This window comes from Bufo bufo, chromosome 4 (genome assembly GCF_905171765.1).
Source record: "Bufo bufo chromosome 4, aBufBuf1.1, whole genome shotgun sequence".
Lineage (NCBI taxonomy): Eukaryota > Metazoa > Chordata > Amphibia > Anura > Bufonidae > Bufo > Bufo bufo.
In genome coordinates, this window is record NC_053392.1 from 259,331,885 (window position 1) to 259,358,700 (window position 26,816).

Below are 26,816 nucleotides of genomic sequence, written 5' to 3' on the forward strand. Positions count from 1 at the left end.
TGCATATCTGTGATTGCATGTGCATAAGTCACTGTCACATTTAGGACAGAAATACAGCTTTTTGGTTACTGGGGTGAAAAAACCCTCTAATATACTGCACATCTGGGATTACACATGCATAAGTCACTGTCACATTTAGGCCATAAATACGGCTTTGGCATACTGGGGTGAAAAAAGCCTCCTATATACTGCACATCTGTGATTACACATGCATAAGTCACTGTCACATTTAGGACAGAAATACAGCTTTTTGGTTACTGGGGTGAAAAAAAAACTCTAATATACTGCACATCTGTGAATACACATGCATAAGTCACTGTCACATTTAGGACAGAAATACAGCTTTTTGGTTACTGGGGTGAAAAAACCCTCTAATATACTGCACATCTGTGATTACACATGCATAAGTCACTGTCACATTTAGGACAGAAATACAGCTTTCTGGTTACTGGGGTGAAAAAACCCTCTAATATACTGCATATCTGGGATTACACATGCATAGGTCACTGTCACATTTAGGCCATAAAAACGGCTTTGGCATAATGGGGTGAAAAAAGCCTCTAATATACTGCACATCTGTGATTACGCGTGTATAAGTCTCTATCACATTTAGGACAAAAATACAGCTTTTTGGTTAGGGTGAAAAAAACCCTCTAATATACTGCACATCTGTGATTACACGTGCATAAGTCACTGTCACATTTAGGACAGAAATACAGCTTTTTGGTTAGGGTGAAAAAACCCTCTAATATACTGCACATCTGGGATTAGACAAGCATAAGTGACTGCCACATTTAGGCCATAAATACGGTTTTAGCATACTGGGGTGAAAAAACCCTCTAATATACTGCACATCTGTGATTACACATGCATAAGTCACTGTCACATTTCGGACAGAAATACAGTTTTTTGGTTACTGGGGTGAAAAAACCCTCTAATATACTGTACATCTGTGATTACACATGCATAAGTCACTGTCACATTTAGGCCATAAATACGGCTTTGGCATACTGGGGTGAAAAAAGCCTCTAATTTACTGCACATCTGTGATTACACGTGTATAAGTCTCTGTCACATTTAGGACAGAAATACAGCTTTTTGGTTAGGGTGAAAAAACCCTCTAATATACTGCACATCTGTGATTACACGTGCATAAGTCACTGTCACATTTAGGACAGAAATACAGCTTTTTGGTTAGGGTGAAAAAACCCTCTAATATACTGCACATCTGAGATTACACGTGCATAAGTCACTGTCACATTTAGGACAGAAATACGGTTTTGGCATACTGGGGTGAAAAAAGCCTCTAATATACTGCACATCTGTGATTACACATGCATAAGTCACTGTCACATTTTGGACAGAAATACAGTTTTTTGGTTACAGGGATGAAAAAACCCTCTAATTTTCTGTACATCTGTGATTACACATGCATAAGTCACTGTCACATTTAGGACAGAAATACAGCTTTTTGGTTACTGGGGTGAAAAAAGCCTCTAATATACTGCATATCTGTAAATGCATGTGCATAAGTCACTGTCACATTTAGGACAGAAATACAGCTTTTTGGTTATTGGGGTGAAAAAACCCTCTAATATACTGCACATCTGGGATTACACATGCATAAGTCACTGTCACATTTAGGCCATAAATACGGCTTTGGCATACTGGGGTGAAAAAAGCCTTCTATATACTGCACATCTGTGATTACACATGCATAAGTCACTGTCACATTTAGGACAGAAATACAGCTTTTTGGTTACTGGGGTGAAAAAAACCTCTAATATACTGCACATCTGTGAATACACATGCATAAGTCACTGTCACATTTAGGACAGAAATACAGCTTTTTGGTTACTGTGGTGAAAAAAGCCTCTAATATACTGCACATGTGTGATTACACGTGCATAAGTCACTGTCACATTGAGGACAGAAATACAGCTTTGGCATACTGGGGTGAAAAAAGCCTCTAATATACTGCACATCTGTGATTACACGTGCATAAGTCACATTTAGGCCACACAAAAAAATTGAGTGCAATACCCTACATCAGGGTTTATATTGGCAGTTAATTATTTTTAACATACTTAACCACTTTTTACTTTTCTTTGTGAACGCTAACTATGAGGCAGACATCTAATAAGGGTCGCGGTCATTGTCCTGGTGGTAAAGCCTCTGATGCAGGGAGAGGACGTGGCCGTTCTGTCACAGCTACACGTCCTACTGAACCTACTACCTCAGGTCCCAGTAGTCGCCAGAATCTACAGCGATATTTGGTCAGGCCTAATGCCGTTCTAAGGATGGTAAGGCCTGAGCAAGTACAAGCGCTAGTCAATTGGGTGGCCGACAGTGGATCCAGCACGTTCACATTATCTCCCACCCAGTCTTCTGCAAAAAGCGCACAGGTGGCGCCTGAAACCCATGCCCATCAGTCTGTCACATCACCCCCGTGCATATCGGGGAACCTGTCTGAGCCTCAAGTCATGCAGCAGTCTCTTATGCTGTTTGAAGACTCTGCTGGCAGGGTTTCCCAAGGGCATCCACCTAGCCCTTCCCCAGGGGGGGAAGACATAGAATGGACTGACGCACAACCACTTATGTTTCCTGATGAGTACATGGGAATACCACTTCAGCACATCTCTGATGATGACGAAACACAGGTGCCAAATGCTGTGTCTTTCTGCAGTGTGCAGACCGAAAAGGAAGCCAGGGAGGAAGACTGGGTGGAAGACGATGCAGGGGACGATGAGGTCCTAGACCCCACATAGAATAAAGGTCGTACCACTGACTTTCAGAGTTCGGCGGAAGAGGCAGTGGTGAGACCGAGCCAACAGCGTAGCAAAAGCGGGAGCAGGGTGCAAAAGCAGAGCAGCCGTCGTCAAAACAGTTTGCCTGCTACTGGCCACCGTCAACAGGGACCGAGCACACCAAAGGCAGCTTCAAGGAGTTCCCTGGCATGGGACTTCTTCACACAATGTGCTGACGACAAGACGCGAGTGGTTTGCACGCTGTGCCATCAGAGCCTGAAGCGAGGCATTAACGTTCTGAGCCTTAGCACAACCTGCATGACCAGGCATCTACATGCAAGACACGGGCTGCAGTCGAGTAAGCACCTTCAAAACCAAGAAAGGGCTCAGGCACCTTCTGCTCCCTCTTCTGCTGCTGCCTTGGCCTCTTCCTCCGACTCTGGAGGAACGTTGGCATCTGCCACCCAGCAAACAGAGGATGTGCCACCAACAACACCACCTCAGTCACCAAGCATCTCCACCATGTCACACGGAAGCGTTCAGCTCTCCATCTCACAAAACTTTGAAAGAATGCGTAAATTCCCACCTAGCCACCCTCGATCCCTTGCCCTGAATGCCAGAATTTCTAAACTGCTGGCCTTTGAAATGCTGTCATTCAGGCTGGTGGAGACGGACAGCTTCAAACAGCTCATGTCGCTTGCTGTCCCACAGTACGTCGTTCCCAGCCGCCACTACTTCTCCAGGAGAGCCGTGCCCTCCCTGCACAACCAAGTATTAGATAAAATCAAGTGTGCACTGCGCAACGCCATCTGTGGCAAGCTCCACCTAACCACAGATGCATGGACCAGTAAGCACGGCCAGGGACGCTATATCTCCCTAACTGCACACCAACTTCAGCAAAGCCAGGGATAAACGTCAGCAGGCCATTCTGAAACTGATGGTGCGATAATGAGCAAAATCTCGTTGCAGTTCTGGTACTAGCCGGTTTGACGCACATGCCTTGCCTGGCGCATGTGCTGAATTTGGTGGTGCAGAAATTCATTCACAACTACCCCAACATGTCTGAGCTGCTGCATAAAGTGCGGGCCGTCTGTTCGCGCTTTCGGCGTTCTCATCCTGCCACCGCTCGGCTGTCTGCTCTACAGCGTAACTTCGGCCTTCCCGCTCACCGCCTCAAATGCGACGTGCCCACCAGGTGGAACTCCACCTTGCACATGCTGGAGAGACTGTGCAAGCAGCAGAAGGCCATAGTGGAGTTTCAGCTGCAGCACGCACGGGTGAGTCGCACTGCGGAACAGCACCACATCACCACCAATGACTGGGCCTCCATGCGAGACCTGTGTGCCCTGTTGCACTGTTTCGAGTACTCCACCAACATGGCCAGTGGTGATGACGCCTTTATCAGCGTTACAATACCACTTCTAGGTCTCATTGAGAAAACACTTAGGACAATGAAGGAAGAGGATGTGGCCCAAGACGAGGAAGAGGAAGAGGGGTGTAACGGATCTCCTAGCACCCCGACCGGGTACCTCCGTTGATAAATGCTCCCAGTGCCTCCCGAGGACTCCAAGCACTACGCTCGACACCGTTACCACCACAGGAACCAGGAAAAGGAACAGCTCTTACAAGAGCTAGGAGTAATAGCCAGGGGAGTATACAAGTATAGTAATCCCCACACACATGAGATGAGGCTCTATGTTGAGTGTAAAACAGGAACACTTTATTGAGGGCTACCCGCCCGTATTTATGCAGGTCCCCATCTGGTGTACACGCCCATAGGGGACCAGAAGCAAGACTGTGACACAAGACAGAAACGTAGCACTCAGGATACACAGACACAACACATCCCCACAATGCATCATGGTTTCCTCCTCTCTGCCCTGGAGACACCCGAGGAGCAATTCAATTATCTCTCAGGACAAAGGGAAATCACCAATACACATGTGGGAACAACAGGACAGGAATCAACACACAATGTCACACCCTCACAGCAAACACAGACATTTAACATATTCCCAGATAGCTCAAGTCTGAGTGCATATCATTAGGTGAATAGCACTCAGAATACACAAATACAATAACATTAAGAAACAAATTTAAAATAGTAGGGCCACCACCACCTGATGTCTCACGGATATTTATTATAACATATAATATTTATGACATATACAGTAAAATTATTAAAACATATAAATTACTACTAAAATATGGTCATCAATGATATAGTCAGCTAGGCTATGAACACAAATTAATATATTCGACTGGACCATAATAAAGTTGCAATCTTTCTTAAGGGTTAATAACCCTGATGTAATGACCCAGGAAAAAGTTCAATCCAATGGTTAGATTCAATGATTATATGGAAGTCACTTATATTTATATGGATTACCACTGGATCGCGGTAATGTCGCAGGTAAAACGCTGCCTAATTGCAAGACTAGGCCGGAGTGGTTTTACTCACTATTTTAGATGATGCCGGTTTCCATATCACTCGTGGCTAGGGATGAGCGAACCCGAACTGTATAGTTCGGGTTCGTACCGAATTTTGGGGTGTCCGTGACACGGACCCGAACATTTTCGTAAAAGTCCGTGTTCGGGTTCGGTGTTCGGCGCTTTCTTGGCGCTTTTTGAAAGGCTGCCAAAGCAGCCAATCAAACAAGCGTCATACTACTTGCCCCAAGAGGCCTTCACAGCCTTGCCTACTATTGGCATGGCTGTGATTGGCCAGTGCAGCATGTGACCCAGCCTCTATATAAGCTTGGGTCACGTTGCGCTGCACGTCACTCTGCTGATTGAAGCATAGGGAGAGGTTGCAGCCTGCGACGTTTAGGGCGAGATTAGGCAGTGATTAACTCCTCCCAAAGACTTCATTCTGTGATCGATCTGCAGCTGTGGATCATTGAAGTGCTAATATTGACTTGCTCACTTTTTTTAGGCTGCCCAGAGCGTTTTAGATCACTTTTTTTCTGGGGTGATCGGCGGCCATTTTGTGACTTGTGGTGCGCCAGCACAAGCTATCACCAAGTGTATTTAACCATCAATAGTGTGGTTATTTTGTGCTATATCCTACATCAGCTGCAGGCTGAGCCTGTGTCACCGAAGTGCATTTAACCATCAACAGTCTGGTTATTTTTTGGACATATTACTACATCAGCTGCAGGCTGAGCCTGTGTCACCGAAGTGCATTTAACCATCAACAGTCTGATTATTTTTTGGCCATATACTACATCTGGTGCAGGCTGAGCCTGTGTCACCCAAGTGCATTTAACCATCAACAGTGTGGTTATTTTTTGGCATATACTACATCAGGGGCAAGTTGAGCCTGTCACCCAGCGCCTAAAAAATAGACCTGACATTTCTATTCAACCAAATCTGTACTGTTTTAGCTGGTCAAGTTATTTGTAGTGACCGTAAAAGCACACTTTTTGTTCTGGGTTGAAAAAACTATTCCAAATTTGCCATTCTCAAAATAGCTAGTTTCTGGTATATGAGGCCTACTTGAAATCTATCCCAAAAAGGATATCTTACATTGAAGGTACTGATAGTGTCATTCAGAAAAACCTAAGACACATGCTACCGTGCAGATAGAAGTCTGATTCTGAGATTAAACCTTAACCTGTCACACAGTGCAAAAAAAAACAGGTCTCACATTTCTATTCAAGCAAATCTGTACTGTTTTAGCTGGTCAAGTTATTTGTAGCGACCGTAAAAGCACTTTTTTTTTTTCTGGGTTGAAAAACTATTCCCAAATTTGCCATTCTCAAAATAACTAGTTTCTGGTATTTGAGGCCTACTTGAAATCTATCCCAAAAAGGATATCTTACATTGAAGGTACTGATAGTGTCTTTCAGAAAAACCTAAGACACACGCTAGTGTGCAGATAGAAGTCTGATTCTGAGATTAAACCTTAACCTGTCACACAGTGCAAAAAAAACAGGTCTCACATTCTATTCAAGCAAATCTGTACTGTTTTAGCTGGTCAAGTTATTTGTAGTGGACCGTAAAAGCAAATTTTTTTTTCTGGGTTGAAAAACTATTCCCAAATTTGCCATTCTCAAAATTGTGGTGAACGGGAACAATGAGGAAAACATCTAATAAGGGACGAGGTCATGGTCGTGGTGGTGTTAGTGGACCCTCTGGTGCTGGGAGAGGACGTGGCCGTTCTGCCACAGCCACACGTCCTAGTGTACCAACTACCTCAGGTCCCAATAGCCGCCAGAATTTACAGGTATATTCGGTGGGGCCCAATGCCGTTCTAAGGATGGTAAGGCCTGAGGCAGGTACAGGATATACAATAGGGTGGCCGACAGTGCATCCAGCACGTTCACATTATCTCCCACCCAGTCTTCTGCAGAAAGCGCACAGATGGCGCATGAAAACCAAGCCCATCAGTCTGTCACATCACCCCCATGCATATCAGGGAAACTGTCTGAGCCTCAAGTTATGCAGCAGTCTCTTATGCTGTTTGAAGACTCTGCTGCCAGGGTTTCCCAAGGGCATCCACCTAGCTCTTCACCAGGGGTGGAAGAGATAGAATGCACTAACGCAAAACCACTTATGTTTCCTGATAATGAGGACATGGGAATACCACCTCAGCACGTCTCTGATGATGACGAAACACAGGTGCCAACTACTGCGTCTTTCTGCAGTGTGCAGACTGAACAGGAGGTCAGGGATCAAGACTGGGTGGAAGACGATGCAGGGGACGATGAGGTCCTAGACCCCACATGGAATGAAGGTCGTGCCACTGACTTTCACAGTTCGGAGGAAGAGGCAGTGGTGAGACCGAGCCAACAGCGTAGCAAAAGAGGGAGCAGTGGGTAAAATCAGAACACCCGCCGCCAAGAGACTCCGCCTGCTACTGACCGCCGCCATCTGGGACCGAGCACCCCAAAGGCAGCTTCAAGGAGTTCCCTGGCATGGCACTTCTTCAAACAATGTGCTGACGACAAGACCCGAGCGGTTTGCACGCTGTGCCATCAGAGCCTGAAGCGAGGCATTAACGTTCTGAACCTTAGCACAACCTGCATGACCAGGCACCTGCATGCAAAGCATGAACTGCAGTGGAGTAAACACCTTAAAAACAAGGAAGTCACTCAGGCTCCCCCTGCTGCCTCTTCTGCTGCTGCCGCCTCGACCCCTTCTGCTGCTGCCGCCTCGGCCTCTTCTGCTGCTGCTGCCGCCGCCTCGGCCTCTTCCTCTGCCTCTGGAGGAACGTTGGCACCTGCCGCCCAGCAAACATGGGATGTACCACCAACACCACCACCTGCGTCACCAAGCATCTCAACCATGTCACACGGCAGCGTTCAGCTCTCCATCTCACAAACATTTGAGAGAAAGCGTAAATTCCCACCTAGCCACCCTCGATCCCTGGCCCTGAATGCCAGCATTTCTAAACTACTGGCCTATGAAATGCTGTCATTTAGGCTGGTGGACACACACAGCTTCAAAAAGCTCATGTCACTTGCTCTCCCACAGTATGTTCTTCCCAGCCGCCACTACTTCTCCAAGAGAGCCGTGCCTTCCCTGCACAAACAAGTGTCCGATAAAATCAAGTGTGCACTGCGCAACGCCATCTGTGGCAAGGTCCACCTAACCACAGATACGTGGACCAGTAAGCACGGCCAGGGACGCTATATCTCCCTAACTGCACACTGGGTAAATGTAGTGGCGGCTGGGCCCCAGGCGGAGAGCTGTTTGGCGCACGTCCTTCCGCCGCCAAGGATCGCAGGGCAACATTCTTTGCCTCCTGTCTCCTCCTCCTCCTACTCAGCTTCCTCCTCCTCTTCTTCCGCTTGCTCATCCAGTCAGCCACACACCTTCACCACCAACTTTAGCACAGCACGGGGTAAACGTCAGCAGGCCATTCTGAAACTCATATGTTTGGTTGACAGGCCCCACACCGCACAGGAGTTGTGGCGGGGTATAGAACAACAGACCGACGAGTGGTTGCTGCCGGTGAGCCTCAAGCCCGGCCTGGTGGCGTGCGATAATGGTCGAAATCTCGTTGCAGCTCTAGGACTAGCCAATTTGACGCACATCCCTTGCCTGGCGCATGTGCTGAATTTGGTGGTGCAGAAGTTCATTCGCAACTACCCCGACATGTCAGAGCTGCTGCATAAAGTGCGGGCCGTCTGTTCGCGCTTCCGGCGTTCACACCCTGCCGCTGCACGCCTGTCTGCGCTACAGCATAACTTCGCCTTCCGCTCACCGCCTCATATGCGACGTACCCACCAGGTGGAACTCCACCTTGCATATGCTGGACAGACTGTGCGAGCAGCAGCAGGCCATAGTGGAGTTTCAGCTGCAGCACGCACGGGTCAGTCGCACTGTGGATCAGACACACTTCACCACCAATGACTGGGCCTCCATGCGAGACCTGTGTGCCCTGATGCGCTGTATCGAGTACTCCACCACCATGGCCAGTGGCGATGACGCCGTTATCAGCGTTACAATACCACTTCTATGTCTCCTTGAGAAAACACTTAGGGCGATGATGGAAGAGGAGGTGGCCCAGGAGGAAGAGGAGGAAGAGGGGTCATTTTTAGCACTTTCAGGCCAGTCTCTTCGAAGTGACTCAGAGGGAGGTTTTTTGCAACACCAGAGGCCAGGTACAAATGTGGCCAGACAGGGCCCACTACTGGAGGACGAGGAGGACGAGGATGAGGAAGAGGTGGAGGAGGATGAGGATGAAGCATGTTCACAGCGGGGTGGCATCCAAAGCAGCTCGGGCCCATCACTGGTGCGTGGCTGGGGGGAAACACAGGACGATGACGATACGCCTCCCACAGAGGACAGCTTGTCCTTACCTCTGGGCAGCCTGGCACACATGAGCGACTACATGCTGCAGTGCCTGCGCAACGACAGCAGAGTTGCCCACATTTTAACGTGTGCGGACTACTGGGTTGCCACCATGCTGGATCCCCGGTACAAAGACAATGTGCCCACCTTACTTCCTACACTGGAGCGTGATAGGAAGATGTATGAGTACAAGCGCACGTTGGTAGACGCGCTACTGAGAGCATTCCCAAATGTCACAGGGGAACCAGTGGAGCCCAAGGTGAAGCAGAGGAGAGCAAGAGGTCTGCCAACGCAAGCTGTGTCATGCCCAGCTCCTCTGAGGGCAGGGTTAGCATGGCAGAGATGTGGAAAAGTTTTGTCAACACGCCAACGCTAAGTGCACCAACCACCTGATACGGACGTGTTAGCAGGAGGCAACATTTCACTAACATGGTTGAACAGTACCTGTGCACACCCCCCACGTACTGACTGATGGTTCGGCCCCATTCAACTTCTGGGTCTCCAAATTGTCCACGTGGCCAGAGCTAGCCTTTTATGCCTTGGAGGTGCTGGCCTGCCCGGCGGCCAGCGTTTTGTCTGAACGTGTATTCAGCACGGCAGGGGGCATCATTAGACAAACGCAGCCACCTGTCTACAGCCAATGTGGACATGCTGACGTTCATAAAAATGAACCAGGCATGGATCCCACAGGACCTGTCCATCCCTTGTGCAGATTAGATATTAACTACCTCCCCTTAACAATATATTATTCTACTCCAGGCACTTCCTCATTCAATACTATTTTTAATTTCATTTTACCATTATATTGCGGGGCAACCCAAAGTTGAATGAACCTCTCCTCTGTCTGGGTGCCGGGGCCTAAATGTGTGACAGTGGCCTGTTCCAGTGGTGGGTGACGTGAAGCCTGATTCTCTGCTATGACATGAAGACTTATTCTGTGCTGACATGAAGCCAGATTCTCTGTTACACGACCTCTCCTCTGCCTGGGTGCCTAGGCCTAAATATGTGACAGTGGCCTGTTCCAGTGGTGGGTGACGTGAAGCCTGATTCTCTGCTATGACATGAAGACTTATTCTGTGCTGACATGAAGCCAGATTCTCTGTTACGCGACCTCTCTCCTGTGCCTGGGCCTAAATATGTGACAGTGGCCTGTTCCAGTGGTGGGTGACGTGAAGCCTGATTCTCTGCTATGACATGAAGACTGATTCTGCGCTGACATAAGGCCAGATTCTCTGTTACGGGACCTCTCTCCTCTGCCTGGGTGCCTGGGCCTAAATGTGTGACAGTGGCCTGTTCCAGTGGTGGGTGACGTGATGCCTGATTCTCTGGTATGACATGAAGACTTATTCTGTGCTGACATGAAGCCAGATTCTCTGTTACGCGACCTCTCTCCTCTGCCTGGGTGCCTGGGCCTAAATATGTGACAGTGGCCTGTTCCAGTGGTGGGTGACGTGAAGCCTGATTCTCTGCTATGACATGAAGACTGATTCTGCGCTGACATCAGGCCAGATTCTCTGTTACGGGACCTCTCTCCTCTGCCCGGGTGCCTGGGCCTAAATGTGTGACAGTGGCCTGTTCCAGTGGTGGGTGACGTGATGCCTGATTCTCTGCTATGACATGAAGACAGATTCTGTGCTGACATAAGGCCAGATTCTCTGTTACAGGACCTCTCTCCTCTGTCTGGGTGCCGGGGCCTAAATGTGTGACAGTGGCCTGTTCCAGTGGTGGGTGACGAGATGCCTGATTCTCTGCTATGACATGAAGACAGATTCTGTGCTGACATAAGGCCAGATTCTCTGTTACAGGACCTCTCTCCTCTGTCTGGGTGCCGGGGCCTAAATGTGTGACAGCGGCCTGTTCCAGTGGTGGGTGACGTGAAGCCTGATTCTCTGCTATGACATGAAGACTGATTCTGTGCTGACATGAAGCCAGATTCTCTGCTATGGCATGAAGAGACTGATTCTGTGCTGACATGAAGCCAGATTCTTTGCTATGGCATGAAGAGACTGATTTTCTGCTGACGTGAAGCCAGATTCTCTGCTATGGTACCTCTGTCCAATTGATATTGGGTCATTTTTATTTTTTTTATTTTAATTTTAATTCATTTCCCTATCCACATTTGTTTGCAGGGGATTTACCTACATATTGCTGCCTTTTGCAGCCCTCTAGCTCTTTCCTGGGCTGTTTTACAGCCCTTTTTAGTGCCCAAAAGTTCGGGTCCCCATTGACTTCAATGGGGTTCGGGTTCGGGACGAAGTTCGGTTCGGGTTCGGATCCCGAACCCGAACATTTCCGTGAAGTTCGGCCGAACTTCTCGAACCCGAACATCCAGGTGTTCGCTCAACTCTACTCGTGGCGTCCCACGTATAGTGAAAGTCTTTTGTAGGCTGCGGTATAGTGCGGTTTTCAATTGCGGCAGAAGTAAATGGAAGAAAAACTTGCGGGATCCTCGGTGGTTGTGGTTAGCTGTGCCGTCTCAGAAGTCACCTGGAAGTATGTACCTTCTGCGGTGTTTGTTCACAGTATTCAGGGTTAACTTTCACCAGGAAATGAAGAGCTCAGCGTAAAAAGACGGATATCCAGCTTTTCTTTACAACAGGCTACAGATTCACCGATCCCTTCCTTAAAGCGCTTATTGGTCTTCAATTCTGTACTTTCATATCATGGGATTGATTACCATACGCGTTTCGGAGACTACGGCTCCTTCTTCAGTTGTACCACTGAAGAAGGAGCCGTAGTCTCCGAAACGCGTATGGTAATCAATCCCATGATATGAAAGTACAGAACTGAAGACCAATAAGCGCTTTAAGGAAGGGATCGGTGAACCTGTAGCCTGTTGTAAAGAAAAGCTGGATATCCATCTTTTTACGCTGAGCTCTTAATTTCCTGGTGAAAGTTAACCCTGCATACTGTGAACAAACACCGCAGAAGGTACATACTTTCAGGTGACTTCTGAGACGGCACAGCTAACCACAACCACCGAGGATCGCGCAAGTTTTTCTTCCATTTACTTCTGCCGCAATTGAAAACCACACTATACCGCAGCCTACAAAAGACTTTCACTATACGTGGGACGCCACAAGTGATATGGAAACCGGCATCATCTAAAATAGTGAGTAAAACCACTCCGGCATAGTCTTGCAATTAGGCAGCGTTTTACCTGCGACATTACCGCGATCCAGTGGTAATCCATATAAATATAAGTGACTTCCATATAATCATTGAATCTAACCATTGGATTGAACTTTTTCCTGGGACATTACATCAGGGTTATTAACCCTTAAGAAAGATTGCAACTCTATTACGGTCCAGTCGAATATATTAATTTGTGTTCATAGCCTAGCTGACTATATCATTGATGACCATATTTTAGTAGTAATTTATGTTTTAATAATTTTACTGTATATGTCATAAATATTATATGTTATAATAAATATCCGTGAGACATCAGGTGGTGGTGTGCCCTACTATTTTAAATTGTTTTCTTAATCTGTTTAAGGGATTGGGTGAATCCTTTTGTAGGTGCACCCTTTTCATTTCTTGAGCAGTAGGTGAGCCCTCTCTAAATATTTGAATTTACAATAACATTAGCTATCTAGGTATCCTCACATAACATACAATACAATTACACAGACAGATGGTTCTGTCACACACCTCAAAACCCCACATGTCCCCATATGGCTTGGATCTGAGCGCTCAGATGCCACAAACACAGTCAAATCGCCATGGGGTTTAAGTTTTGCATGGGCTGAGAAGAGGGCCCATAATCCTGGGGCAAGAGGCTGGCAACCAGGCCACTCCAAAACCCAGTGGCGAGGTTGGTTTCGCCACACATCTCCCCCTCCCAGGGAAGACTAACCAGATACCTGACCTCACGCCGGTCAGTACCTGAGTTAGTCTGGCAGTCCACCAACAACCAAATACTGGACCTGTTGGTAGCCTGTCTCTGTCCAGTGAGTCCACCAAGGTTATATTGGTAGCTGGTACTCCTGGTCTCTGTGTTGCTCCCTGGCTTGGAGTGGAGGTTGCTTTGTGGGCAGGGATCAGCGGTACTCTGCCCTGGTGCCAGCGCTACCACGGAAGAAGCCTGGTTGGAGCCTGGTTGTTGGAGGGGGAGACCGACTGTCCCTACCCCCTGTGCTGTAAGTGCAGAGACCACGGTCCCATCTGCACTGTTGTGGGGCTTACTGTCTCCCCCTGTGCGTTAAGCTGCCGCTGGGGAGGGGGGTAATGAGCTCCTCTCCCATACATACTTCCAGCCACTGGGGAGGGCGACCGACCGTCTCCGCTCCCAATACAGTGTCCTGCTGCTGGGGAAAGGAGACTGGGCTCTCTATTCCCTGCTGGACACTCTGCCGCTGGGGGACAGGACCGACTGTCTCTGCCCCCTGTAACTCCGCCTGCCGCTGGGGAATGGAGACTGGGCTCCCAATTCCCAATAAATCACACGGCCGCTGGGGAATGGAGACTGGGCTCCCAATTCCCAATAAATCACACGGCCGCTGGGGAATGGAGACTGGGCTCCCAATTCCCAATAAATCACACGGCCGCTGGGGAATGGAGACTGGGTTCCCAATTCCCTGTAAATCACCCAGCCGCTGGGGAATGGAGACTGGGCTCCCAATTCCCTGCAATTCACACTGCCAATAGGGAGAGGGGGTAACAAGCTCCTCTCCCATACATACTTCCAGCCTCTGGGGAGGGAGACCGACTGTTTCCACTCCCAATACAGTGTCCTGTTGCTGGGGAAAGGAGACTGGGCTCTCTGTTCCCTGTAGGACACTCTGCCGCTGGGGGACAGGACTGACTGTCTCTGCCCCCTGTAACTCAGCCTGCCGCTGGTGAATGGAGACTGGGCTCCCAATTCCCTGCAGGAGCAGTAGAGAGACCTCGGTCCCATCTCCACTGGCCACCTGGGGTTCTTCCCAGTAAACATACACAATATCCTCCCAGCTGAAGAGCTCTGGACCTGGGTCTGACTTCTTGCTGTCCTGCTGAGCCTTCCCAATGGAGTGGAAGAGATCTCTGTAGTCCTGCTCCAGTTCCCACTCCAGGGTTGCTAGGTGAGCCAGGTCTTTCTCTACCTCATGGGGGTCATCCCAATCCTGCCTAGCCTCCCTCTCATAGAAAATGTCCTGAAGTCTGGACTGTGCAGGGCTCCCGAAGTCAGGCTCTGCAAAGGACTCCCATAACAAGCCAGGACCATCAAACTCCTCTCCCTCCGGCTTGTCATGCTCAGCTGTCCAGAGTATATACTGTGCCATATACCACCAGAGCGCCTGGTAGGCATCCTCCAGCCATAGCTCCTGCCATACCCGGTGCTCTAGTTCCTTCACCCATTCCTCCAGGGGCTGCTCTCCCAAGAAGGGCATCCGCAGGGCCACTTGCTTCTGCAATCGCTGCTCTTCACTCGGGAGACTCTTGCCTCGCTGGTATTGTACATTGTCCAGGGCCTGGTACCAGATGCCTTTCCTTAATGCATCCCATCATCCAGGTCTTCCTCATCGTATGCCACTCCTGGTTCCATTATGCTGCTGTCAGGGTCGCTGTACTGGGACATGCGTTGCCCTTAAATTGTAATTCCAGGGAATGGTATCTCCTGTAGCTGTCTTTCTGGCTGTGGGAACGATCCTGCCGCTTGCCACCAATGTAACGGATCTCCTAGCACCGCGACCGGGTACCTCCGTTGATAAATGCTCCCAGTGCCTCCTGAGGACTCCAAGCACTCCGATCGACACCGATACCACCACAGGAACCAGGAAAAGGAACAGCTCTTACAAGAGCTAGGAGTAATAGCCAGGGGAGTATACAAGTATAGCAATCCCCACACACATGAGACGAGGCTCTATGTTGAGTGTAAAACAGGAACACTTTATTGAGGGCTACCCGCCCGTATTTATGCAGGTGTCCATCTGGTGTACAGAAGGAAGACTGTGACACAGGACAGATACGTAGCACTGAGGATACACAGACACAACACATCCCCACAATGCATCATGGTTTCCTCCTCTCTGCCCTGGAGACACCCGAGGAGCAATTCAATTATCTCTCAGGACAAAGGGGAATCACCAATACACATGTGGGAACAACAGGACAGGAATCACCACCCAAACACACAATGTCACACCCTCACAGCAAACACAGACATTTAACATATTCCTAGATAGCTCAAGTCTGAGTGCATATCATTAGGTGAATAGCACTTAGAATACACAAATACAATAACATTAGTTATCTGGGTATCCTCACATAACATTCAATACAATTACACAGACAGATGGTTCTGTCACACACCTCAAAACCCCACATGTCCCCATATGGCTTGGATCTGAGCGCTCAGATGTCACAAACACAGTCAAATCGCCACGGGGTTTAGGTTTTGCATGGGCTGATGAGAGGGCCCATAATCCTGGGGCAAGAGGCTGGCAACCAGGCCCCTCCAAAACCCAGTGGCGAGGTTGGTTTCGCCACAAGGGGTCATCTCTAACACTTTCAGGCCAGTCTTTTAGAAGTGGCTCAGAAAGAGGATTTTTGCAACAGCAGAGGCCAGGTACAAACTTGGCCAGCCAGGGCCCACTACTGGAGGACGAGGAGGGGGAGGATGAGGACGAGGAGGAGGATGGGGATGAAGCATGTTCACAGCGAGGTGGTATCCAACGCAGCTCAGGCCCATTACTGGTGCGTGGCTGGGGGGATACGGGGGACGCAGACGATACACCTCCCACAGAGGACAGCTTGTCCTTACCTCTGGGCAGCCTGGCACACATGAGCGCCTACATGCTGCAGTGCCTGCGCAACGACTGCAGAGTTGCCCACATTTTAACGTGTTCTGACTACTGGGTGGCCACCCTGCTGGATACCCGTTACAAAGACAATGTGCCGTCCTTAATTCCCTCACTGGAGCGTGATCGGATAATGTGTGACTACAGGCGCACGCTACAGGTGCTCTGCATTGCTGACAGGGGCCTAAATCTCTCAAAATCCTCTGTTGTATTGCTGGGTGACATGAACCCCCTTTTGCCGTGAATGAACCTCTGCTCTGCATTGCTGACAGGGGCCTAAATCTCTCAAAATCCTCTGTTCTATTGCTGGGTGACATGAACCCCTTTTGCCGTAAATGAACCCCTGCTGTGCCTGGATGACTGGGGCCTAAATCTCTCAAAATCCTCTGTCGTATTTCTGGGTGACATGAACCCCCTTTTGCCGTGAATGAACCCCTGCTCTGCATTGCTGACAAGGGCCTAAATCTCTCAAACTCCTCTGCTGTATTGCTGGGTGACATGATCCCCCTTTTGCCATGAATGAACCCCTGCTCTGCATTTCTGACAGGGGCCTAAATCTCTCAAAATCCTCTGTTGTATTGCTGGGTGACATTAACCCCCTTTTGCCGTGAATTAACCCCTGCTCTGCATTGCTGACAGGGGCCTAAATCTCTCAAAATCCTCTGTTCTATTGCTGGGTGACATGAACCCCCTTTTGCCGTGAATGAACCCCTGCTGTACCTGGGTGACTGGGGCCTAAATCTCTCAAAATCCTCTGTTGTATTGCTGGGTGACATGAACCCCCTTTTGCTGTGAATGAACCCCTGCTCTGCATTGCTGACAGGGGCCTAAATCTCTCAAAATCCTCTGTTGTATTGCTGGGTGACATGAACCCCCTTTTGCCGTGAATGAACCCCTGCTCTGCATTGTTGACAGGGGCCTAAATCTCTCAAAATTCTCTGTTGTATTGCTGGGTGACATGATCCCCCTTTTGCTGTGAATGACCCCCTGCTCTGCATTGCTGACAGGGGCCCAAATCTCTCAAAATCCTCTGTTCTATTGCTGGCAATGCTGGGTGACATGAACCCCCTTTTGCCATGAATGAACCCCTGCTGTGCCTGGGTGACTGGGGCTTAAATCTCTCAAAATCCTCTGTTCTATTGCTGGGTGACATGAACCCCCTTTTTGCCGTGAATGAACCCCTGCTCTGCATTGCTGACAAGGGCCTAAATCTCAAAATCCTCTGTTCTATTGCTGGGTGACATGAACCCCCTTTTGCCGTGAATGAACACCTGCTGTTCCTGGGTGACTGGGGCCTGAATCTCTCAAAATCCTCAGTTTTATTGCTAGGTGACATGATCTCCCTTTTGCCGTGAATGAACCCCTGCTCTGCATTGCTGACAGGGGCCTAAATCTCTCAAAGTCCGCTGTTCTATTGCTCGGTGACATGAACCCCCTTTTGCCGTGAATGAACCCCTGCTCTGCATTGCTGACAGGGGCCTAAATCTCTCAAAATCCTCTGTTCTATTGCTGGGTGACATGAACCCCCTTTTGCCGTGAATGATCCCCTGCTCTGCATTGCTGACAGGGGCCTAAATCTCTCAAAATCCTCTGTTGTATTGCTGGGTGACATGAACCCCCTTTTGCCGTGAATGAACCTCTGCTCTGCATTGCTGACAGGGGCCTAAATCTCTCAAAATCCTCTGTTCTATTGCTGGGTGACATGAACCCCCTTTTGCCTTAAATGAACCCCTGCTGTGCCTGGGTGACTGGGGCCTAAATCTCTCAAAATCCTCTTTTGTATTGCTGGGTGACATGATCCCCCTTTTGCCGTGAATGAACCCTGCTCTGCATTGCTGAGAGGGGCCTAAATCTCTCAAAATCCTCTGTTGTATTGCTGGGTGACATGAACCCCCTTTTGCCGTAAATGAACCCCTGCACTGCATTGCTGGCAGGGACCTAAATCTCTCAAAATCCTCTGATCTATTGCTGGATGACATGAACCCCCTTTTGCCGTGAATGAACCCCTGCTGTGCCTGGGTGACTGGGGCCTAAATCTCTCAAAATCCTCTGTTCTATTGCTGAGTTACATGAACCCCCTTTTGCCGTGAATGAACCTCTGCTCTGCATTGCTGACAGGGAACTAAATTTAGTGAAAACATCTGTTACTGATCGGAAGATGCACGACTACAAGCGCACGCTGATGATAGCATTCCCATCTGACAGTGGGTGCACAGTGGAAGCGCAAGGCAAAGGCAAAGGAGGAGGCAGAGTTTGCCAACGCAGCTGGGGCACCACCAGTACCTGAGAAGGCAGGGTTAGCATGGCCAAAATGTGCTAAAGCTTTGTCAGCCTTGGAGGTGCTGACCTGCCCTGCAGCCAGTGTATAGTGTGAACGTGTGTTTAGCACGGCAACGAGCATTATCACAGGCCACAGCCAATGTGGACAAGCTTACGTTTATTAAAATGAACCAGGCATGGATCCCACAGGACTTGTCCGTACCTTGTGCAGAATAGACATTTATACCAGCCTCAACCATCCATTCTTGTACTTAAGTGCACTTATTCTTAGTTTTATTTTGTTATATGTCCCAATATTTTGGGTGATACCCCAATTTAAAACTAAAAAATAACACAAATTAGTGTTGGCTAACTATTCCTCCTTCACCGCCACTTCCACCTACACCGCCACGTCAACCTACACCGCCACATCCACCCATCCACCGCCTCCTCAACCTCCTACTCCTAGATCCAGATTGTTATTTTGAATTTTTCAGTATTTTATGTTATTTTAAGTTATTTTCCTATCCACATTTGTTTGCAGAACAGTTGTTATGCTCTTAAGCACATTTTGATGCCTTTGCAGCCCTCTAGCCATTTCCAGGACTATTTTAGGGCCATTTTAGTGCCCAAAAGTTCGGGTCCCCATTGACTTTAATGGGGTTCGAGTTCGGGGTCAAGTTCGGGTCAAGTTCGGGTCAAGTTAGGGTCCCGAACCCGAATTTTTTTTTCAAGTTCGGCCGAACCTGCCGAACCCAAACTTTTAGGTGTCCGCTCAACTCTAGTCTTAAATAAATATAGCATGTTATAAAACATGAGGAACTGAGCAGATTGATGTACAGTTTTATGGTATAATACCACATTTAGTATAATTTGTATTTTATTTATTTATATCCATGCTCATTCTGGGCTTTGAACTCCAGGAGGCAGTGCTATCAGTGATTGAAAGCTATCTCTGCATGCATAGTCATAGAGGAAAGGCTGTCAATCACTGATAGGACCACTTCCTTGACTTCAAACCCAGAATTATCAGGAATTTAAGTAAATAAAGTATATAAAAAGTTATACAATTTTTTTCCCCCATAATGCTATATGTCAATCTACTCAGCATATCCTGCTTTAGAACATACTGATTGAAGCTCAGACACCATGTTCAATGTAACAGATTCCTTTTAAGGCTGATTTTGCACATAGACACAGATTTACTCGTGTGTCTGTGCTCATAGTCTGTCTAAAAAGTGCCACAAATTCGCTCAATTTTGGCTCAGTTTGGTGCAGCTGGGGTTTCTCTCACTTGGTCAAAAATGGGTTGGTTCTTAGAAGAAGTGGGTCTATTGTGGGAAAAGGGCATTACATGGTTTGCTCTAAAATGTTCTCTAACAATTAGTACAGAGTTAGACAAACACAGTTATTCCTGTACCACATGTATTATCCAGCCTGAGCCACTATGATAAATTTAGTGCATGTCCTGACAGCCTGTCCAAGGTACTATAGGATTATAAAATTTGTGCCATAGTTTTTTGTGACATTTTCACTGGCATTTTTTATGCTTCTTTTTAGTAAAAAAAAATACAAATACTGCTTCCAGCTGTGAGTCTATGGGAATTATTAATACACCATTTTATGCAGTGGCATTTTATTCACTTGTGGTGCATTTTTGTTTTAAATTGCAGCATACTCTGGACAATGTGTTCAAACATTTTCCAAAAGACTTCTCTGTAGGGAAAAAAAGCCTGAAAAAAGTGTGAAAAATCTTTGACCCAAAAAGGTCACTGCATAAAAAGGTTGTGAAAAGTGTATGAATTGAATATGAATAACCCTAAAAAACTGTTACAAAAATATTTGTAAAAAAGGCCTTAGAGTTGCATAAAGTGAATTAAGGTATGCAGCAAATTTTCTGCACAGCAGTGGGCCTTGAACGTCAGCACAAGGTAGAGCTACTGGGAAAAGCTTCACTGACCGGAATATTCTAGCAGTAATGCTGTAAGATGGGAGCAACCCATTCAGAACATATAATGTTCATCTGAAGACCAGAGAAAGAACATAGTGATTCCAGCATCTAGAATGATACTTACTAGTATAGGTTATATTGAAGCCTCTTCCAGTTGTTGAATGATCTGACTGAAATTCTAAACGCACAATATGGCTGTTGCTTGCAATCTGAGAGGGTACTTCATTCCCTGAAAATGTTCCTAGAGCAGGCAAATCAGCAATGCCCTCATCCTTCATGGCAACATAATCGAACTGTGGCTCCACATCAAAGTCATTGAAGATCAGATGAATCCGACTTCCTGGCCCTGATATTATCAACCACACACAGTTCATATTGTTACCATATTCATCTGGGTAGTTTGGAGAAAGGATTATTCCAGAAGGTGTGGTAAAGTTGAAGAAGCAGGAAACTGGAGTAGAAGGTTCAAAATATGATATTAGAGGAAGATTTTGGAGCACTGTATACATACAGTATATAGTATTTTAAGTGATTTACAGGTTCTTAATTTTGAACATATTTTATATAACTTTACTTATAGTCCAGTACAAGCTCATACTGACCAGCATGGATCTAGAAGCATAATGTCATAGATAATTAGATAAATAGATAGATAGATAGATGATTTGCAAAGAAGAGCCAGCACTCCAAGCATGGTGAAGGGTGGTACACCCGTTTTTGTTAACCCAACTGTGATGATCTAGCCTAACATAATGAGGCCACCACCCTTCACTATATTTGGAGTGCTGCTTCTTATTTGCAAACTTAACAGTGCTACCGATCTTTTTTCTTTTTAATATTTACATAGATAGATATATCCATAGACAGATAGATGGATAGATAGATAGATGGATAGATAGATAGATGGATAGACAGACAGACAGACAGACAGATAGATAGATAGATAGATAGATAGATAGATAATCATTGTATATTGCATAATATTTTTTCTTCTTTACAAATGCCATAAAACCACTTACAAACACAACTTGGTTTATTTCCAGACCACTGGTTATTTTGTTGACATGTGATTGTTTTTTCTCCAACAAGTTCAAAAGCTGACTGACATTCAAACGTTAGTATATCCCCATGCAGGAAACTACTTCCATTCCTTTTACCATACACAGGAATTCCTGGATCCCCACATCCACCTTTCTCAATTTCTGAATAAAAAAAACAAAACAGAAAGACATGAAGTGTTAAAACATAAATCAGATAAAATGTATAAAACTCTTTATTGAAAAAGTATGGTTAATATGAATAATATGCTGCTAAATGCATCAAAATAAATAAGTATAATATTATAAAATATGACCAGCTGTGAATAATACTATTATATTCTGTGAATTTGCTGCATTTAACCTTGCAGTCTTCCTATATTTCTTCATCTATGTTTTTAGATGCGCTTATTCACAATTTTATTGTACTGCATATACAGTATCATTTTTTTTTGTTTTTTTTTTCATGTCTGTTAGTTATTCCCGGTTATGTTGTTGTTTAAAGATGTTTTTTCACTTGTTCTATTCCTTAAAAATGAGTTACTGCATGACTACACTACTAAGTACATTGAATCTACAGGTCATGCTCAAACACACAGAAATCAATATGACCAGGCACAGTGTGAAAGAATTCAAATCCAATACAAGCAAACAGTAAAATAATTAGACATTTAACTGTTCATTTTGCAGCTTTAAGAAGCCTAATAATGGTTAAATGGAGATGAATCATCCATGAAAAAGCTGATGGCAAAGGGATTTAAAAAATTCCTATGTTCCCATAACTTATATTGATCTCATAACTATAGCAAAAGCCTATACATTATACTTCTGTTGTATTCTGTGTATTTTCCATTATATTGTATTGTCAAATTTCTGTGCACTGGAATCATTAAAAGACACTTCATTTAATGGATCCGTTTTATCACGATTCTGCCATACACATGTTCTGCACAGACAAGTGAATAAAAGGTCTGGAATATAGTAAAGAATTGATAAAATTATTCACCTTTAAAGCCATGTCATGAAGTATTAATACTCTTTTACCAGTATTGATAATGTATTTTTCACAGTTGTTTTCAAATACCAGCAAACTACAAGTAAAGTTAGACTGGAAGCTATTGGAACATCGGTATAAAATATTATATATGGTCCCAAGCTTTCTCCATTCCAGCACTCGCACTCTTTCCTTCCCCATCCTCTTGTTTTCTTGAGCATTAAAGGGGTTCTCTCACTTCAGCAAATGGCATTTATCATGTAGAGAAAGTTAACGCAAGGCCTTTACTAATGTATAGTGATTGTCCATATTGCTTCCTTTGGTGGCTAGACTCATTTTTCCATCACATTATACACTGCTCGTTTCCATGGTTATGACCAGCCTTTAATCGAGGATTGGTGGCTGTGCTTGCACATTGTAGGAAAAAGTGCCAGCCTATACTTGTTCCTAGGGTTCCTACCCCCAGAGAGGCCAGTGCTTTTTTCTTTAGTGTGCAAGCACGGCCACCGATGCTGGATTGCAGAATGGTCATAACCATGGAAACAAGTAGTGTATAATGCGATGGAAAAATGAGTCTAGCCACTAAAGTAGGCAATATGGACAATCACTATACATTAGTAAGTGCCTTGTATTAACTTTGTCTACATGATAAATGCCATTTGCTGAAGGGAGACAACCACTTTAAGTATATATTTTTTTAGTATTCTGATATTTTTGGATAGCTTCCCTCTAGAGAAAAAAAAATTGGACAACCCCTTTAATGTTAATTTCTATTCATTTGTATAAGGGCTCATGCTCAACAATGTAAGGGCTCCGTGCCCGTGCTGCGGACCGCATACGACGGTTCTGCAATGTACGAGTCACTAGCTGTGCATTCCGCATCACGGATGCGGACTCATTTACTTGAATGGGTCCGCAAATCCGGAGAGGCGGTGTGGAAGCACAGATCGGAACCCCACAGAAGCACTGCGGAGTGCTTCCATGGTGTTTCTGGCCGTGCCTCCGCACCGCAAAATAGTATTGCATGCACTACTTTTTTGCGGTGCGGACAGTCGGATACGGATCGTTGACCCCATTCAAGTGAATGGGTCCGCGATCCGCATGCGGCTGCCCCACGGTCGGTGCCCATGCATTGCGGGCCGCAATTTATGGACTGCAGCACGGGCACAGAGCCCTTAAGTTCATGGGCATGAGCCCTAATGGTGAAATACATTTATATGTGGTATTTATGGCAGCAGGTCTGTATTTGGAAATGTGTGCTGTTTAGCTAATAGCAGAATTGAAAAACCTATTCCCATCATGAATACACCGAACTTATAACTATGACAAATGACAGAAAATTATGTATAAGGCCTCTTTCCCACGGGCGAGATTTCCACGCAGGTGCAATGCGTGAGGTGAGCGCATTGCACCTTCACTGAATCTGGACCCATTCTTTTCTATGGGGCTGTGTACATGAAGGGTAATTTTCACACATCACTTGTGTGCTGCGTGAAAATCGCAGCATGCTCTATATTGGGCGTTTTCCACGCAATGCAGGCCCCATAGAAGTGAATGGGGCTGCGTGAAAATCGCAAGCATCCGCAAGCAAGTGCAGATGCGGTGCGATTTTCACGCATGGTTGCTAAGATGACAGTCTATTCACTGTATTATTTCCCCTTATAACATGGTTATAAGGGAAAATAATAGCATTCTTTAATACAGAATGCTTAGTAGAAGGTCAATTCAGGGCTAAAAAATAAATAAATTAACTCACCTCCTCCTCTTGATCGCGTAGCAGCCGGTCTCTTCTTACTTCTTTCATCATGAGCTTCCGGCTAAAGGACCTGTGGTGATGTCACATCACATGTTCCAATCACATGGTCCATCACCGTGGTGATGAACCATGTGAATGGACCATGTGATGAGCTCAGTGACGTCACCACAGGTCCTTTGACAGGTCCTGAAGAAAGAACAGGAGACCGGCAGCTAGGCGATCAATTGGAGGAGGTGAGTTAATTTTTATTTGTTTTTTAACCCTCAATTGACCTTGTACTAAGAATTCTGTATTAAAGAATGCTATTATTTTCCCTTAAGGGGAAATAATTACATCTACACAACACCGAACCCAAACCTGAACTTCAGTGAAGAAGTTCGGGTCTGGGTACCACATTCAGTTTTTTATCACGCGCGTGCAAAACGCAATGCACCCGCGCGATAAAAACTGAACAACGGAACGCAATCGCAGTCAAAACTGACTGCAATTGCATACCTACTCGCGTGGGTTTGCCGCAATGCACCGGGCCGCATCTGGACACGCTCGTCTGCAAGGGGCCTAATTTTTGCTATTAGGAGTAGATGATAGCTAGGTTTGTAGGTGTACAGTAATAAGCATTCCTTACATAAGGGAACATAATAAAGTGACAGATCTTCTATAAATAATTTTTATTTAATAAAATAATTTAAAAAGAGTGTTTAGTTTTAAAAGTGTTTTATTGCTTTTTTCTTTTGTGTTTTTTTTTTTTTTACTGAAATGTAATTTCATATTTCTATATGATATTTTAAATGCACAGGAATCTGTTAAATATGCCTTAATATAAACATATACATATACACATATCTACACATAGCTATGGACATCTTTTCCTGGCCCCAGGCTGTCAGCATAAAATTGTCATTTCTGGCAATTGCAATGCCAGGGCGGGTGGTTAGGTCACAAACAAAGTACGGTTGCAAATTATATGTTATGCTTCTTTTCAAAAATTAGTTCACTAGTAGTTTTACTTGGATAAAAAAAAAAAATACGCCTGCTTTGACTAAATAATAAAAATGAAATAAAAATAATATATGAAAAATATAGACTTTTTTAAGTGTATATTCAATGTCATTTTTCTGCATCATATTTGCCACTGCTTGCTCATGAATTATTTCAATGGAAACATTTCTAATAGCTAGAGATGAGTAAAAATTAGAAAAATTTGATTTGGCCAATTTGCCGAACTTGGACAAGAAATTAGATGTATTACATATTAATTAGTCACAAATTGCCATAAATCAGGTATAGCCAGGCCTCTAAGGCCTCTTTCCGACTGCCAACAGTATATTCATGTTGGTGGCCGGGCATTTAAAAATGGCACCCCCTGGCACATGCAGGGGCCACTATGGCAGCTGGATGTCTGCTGTTTTAAAGAGCAGACACCTAGCATTAATGTCTGTAACTGGTGGTTATGGCAGTTGCAGAGTTTTAACCCTTCAGATGCTGTTATACCATACCAGCAACAGCTCCTGTTTGGTCACTATCTTATATGGAATCTAGTTTTCAGGCTCCTCTCCCTTAGGCCTCATGCACACGACCGTTGTTGTGTTCCGTGTCCATTGTTCTGTTTTCCGTGATTTTCTGCGGACCCATTGACTTTCAATGGGTCCGTTGAAAACTCGGAAAATGCACCGTTTGTCATCCGCGTCCGTGATCCGTGTTTCCAGTCCGTCAAAAAAATAGGACCTGTCCTATTTTTTTTCACGGACAACGGTTCACGGACCCATTGACTTGAATGGGTCCGTGAAAAAAACACGGAGGCACACAAGATTGTCATCCGCGTCCGTGATCCGTGTCCGTTTTTTTCCTATCATTTTCAAGGCAAACTTGACTTAGATTTTTTTTTTTCACTTTTCATGTCTGTTGATCCTTCAAAAATCAAGGAAGACACACGAAACAAAAACGGAAACGGATCACGGAACAAACGGAACCCCTTTTTGCGACCGTGAAAAAATACTGACCGTGTGCATGAGGCCTTATGGCAAATAATTTCAGCAGCCATGTTTGATCCATCAACCATGTTCAGCCCATCCCTGATTTTAACCCTAATACATTTAAGAAAGCAAAAATACCATTGGGCTCATAGTATGGATTGCGGACCTTATGGAGGGTATCCACGTGGGTAAAAATTCGTTACACTTCACAGTGACAGAATTTGTATTAAAATTCGTTGTGGCTGTTAGTGAAAATTGTATTATTTATTCACTCTAACAGAATGTGTTTTGCTAGAATGATGAATTTGGTCCAGTTTGGTGGAGCGATTTCTCTAGTAATACCAACATAGTTCCGACCATAAACAATTGCAATAACGACGCAGACTAATTTTTTTGCTAAAAGAACATATTAGCTATAATGAATTTCGGGGGAGTTGGTGGAGCAATTTGTCTGTTTTTTTTTTCCTATAAGGGCTCATGCACACGACTGTATGTATTTTGCGGTCCGCAAAAAAA

The 26,816-nt window shown here is 45.8% G+C and overlaps 1 protein-coding gene across 1 annotated transcript in view; it reads right to left on the bottom strand.

Annotated features, from left to right (window-relative positions):
- CSMD1 (CUB and Sushi multiple domains 1) overlaps positions 1–26,816 on the bottom strand; it is a 2,494,699-nt gene that overhangs the window by 1,019,377 nt on the left and 1,448,506 nt on the right. Inside the window, exons 13-14 of the mRNA XM_040430026.1 lie at positions 21,560–21,742; positions 20,665–20,991 (exon numbers count right to left, since the gene is read on the bottom strand). Of these exons, the coding sequence (XP_040285960.1) occupies positions 20,665–20,991; positions 21,560–21,742 (510 nt within the window). The remainder of the gene's footprint in view (positions 1–20,664; positions 20,992–21,559; positions 21,743–26,816) is intronic.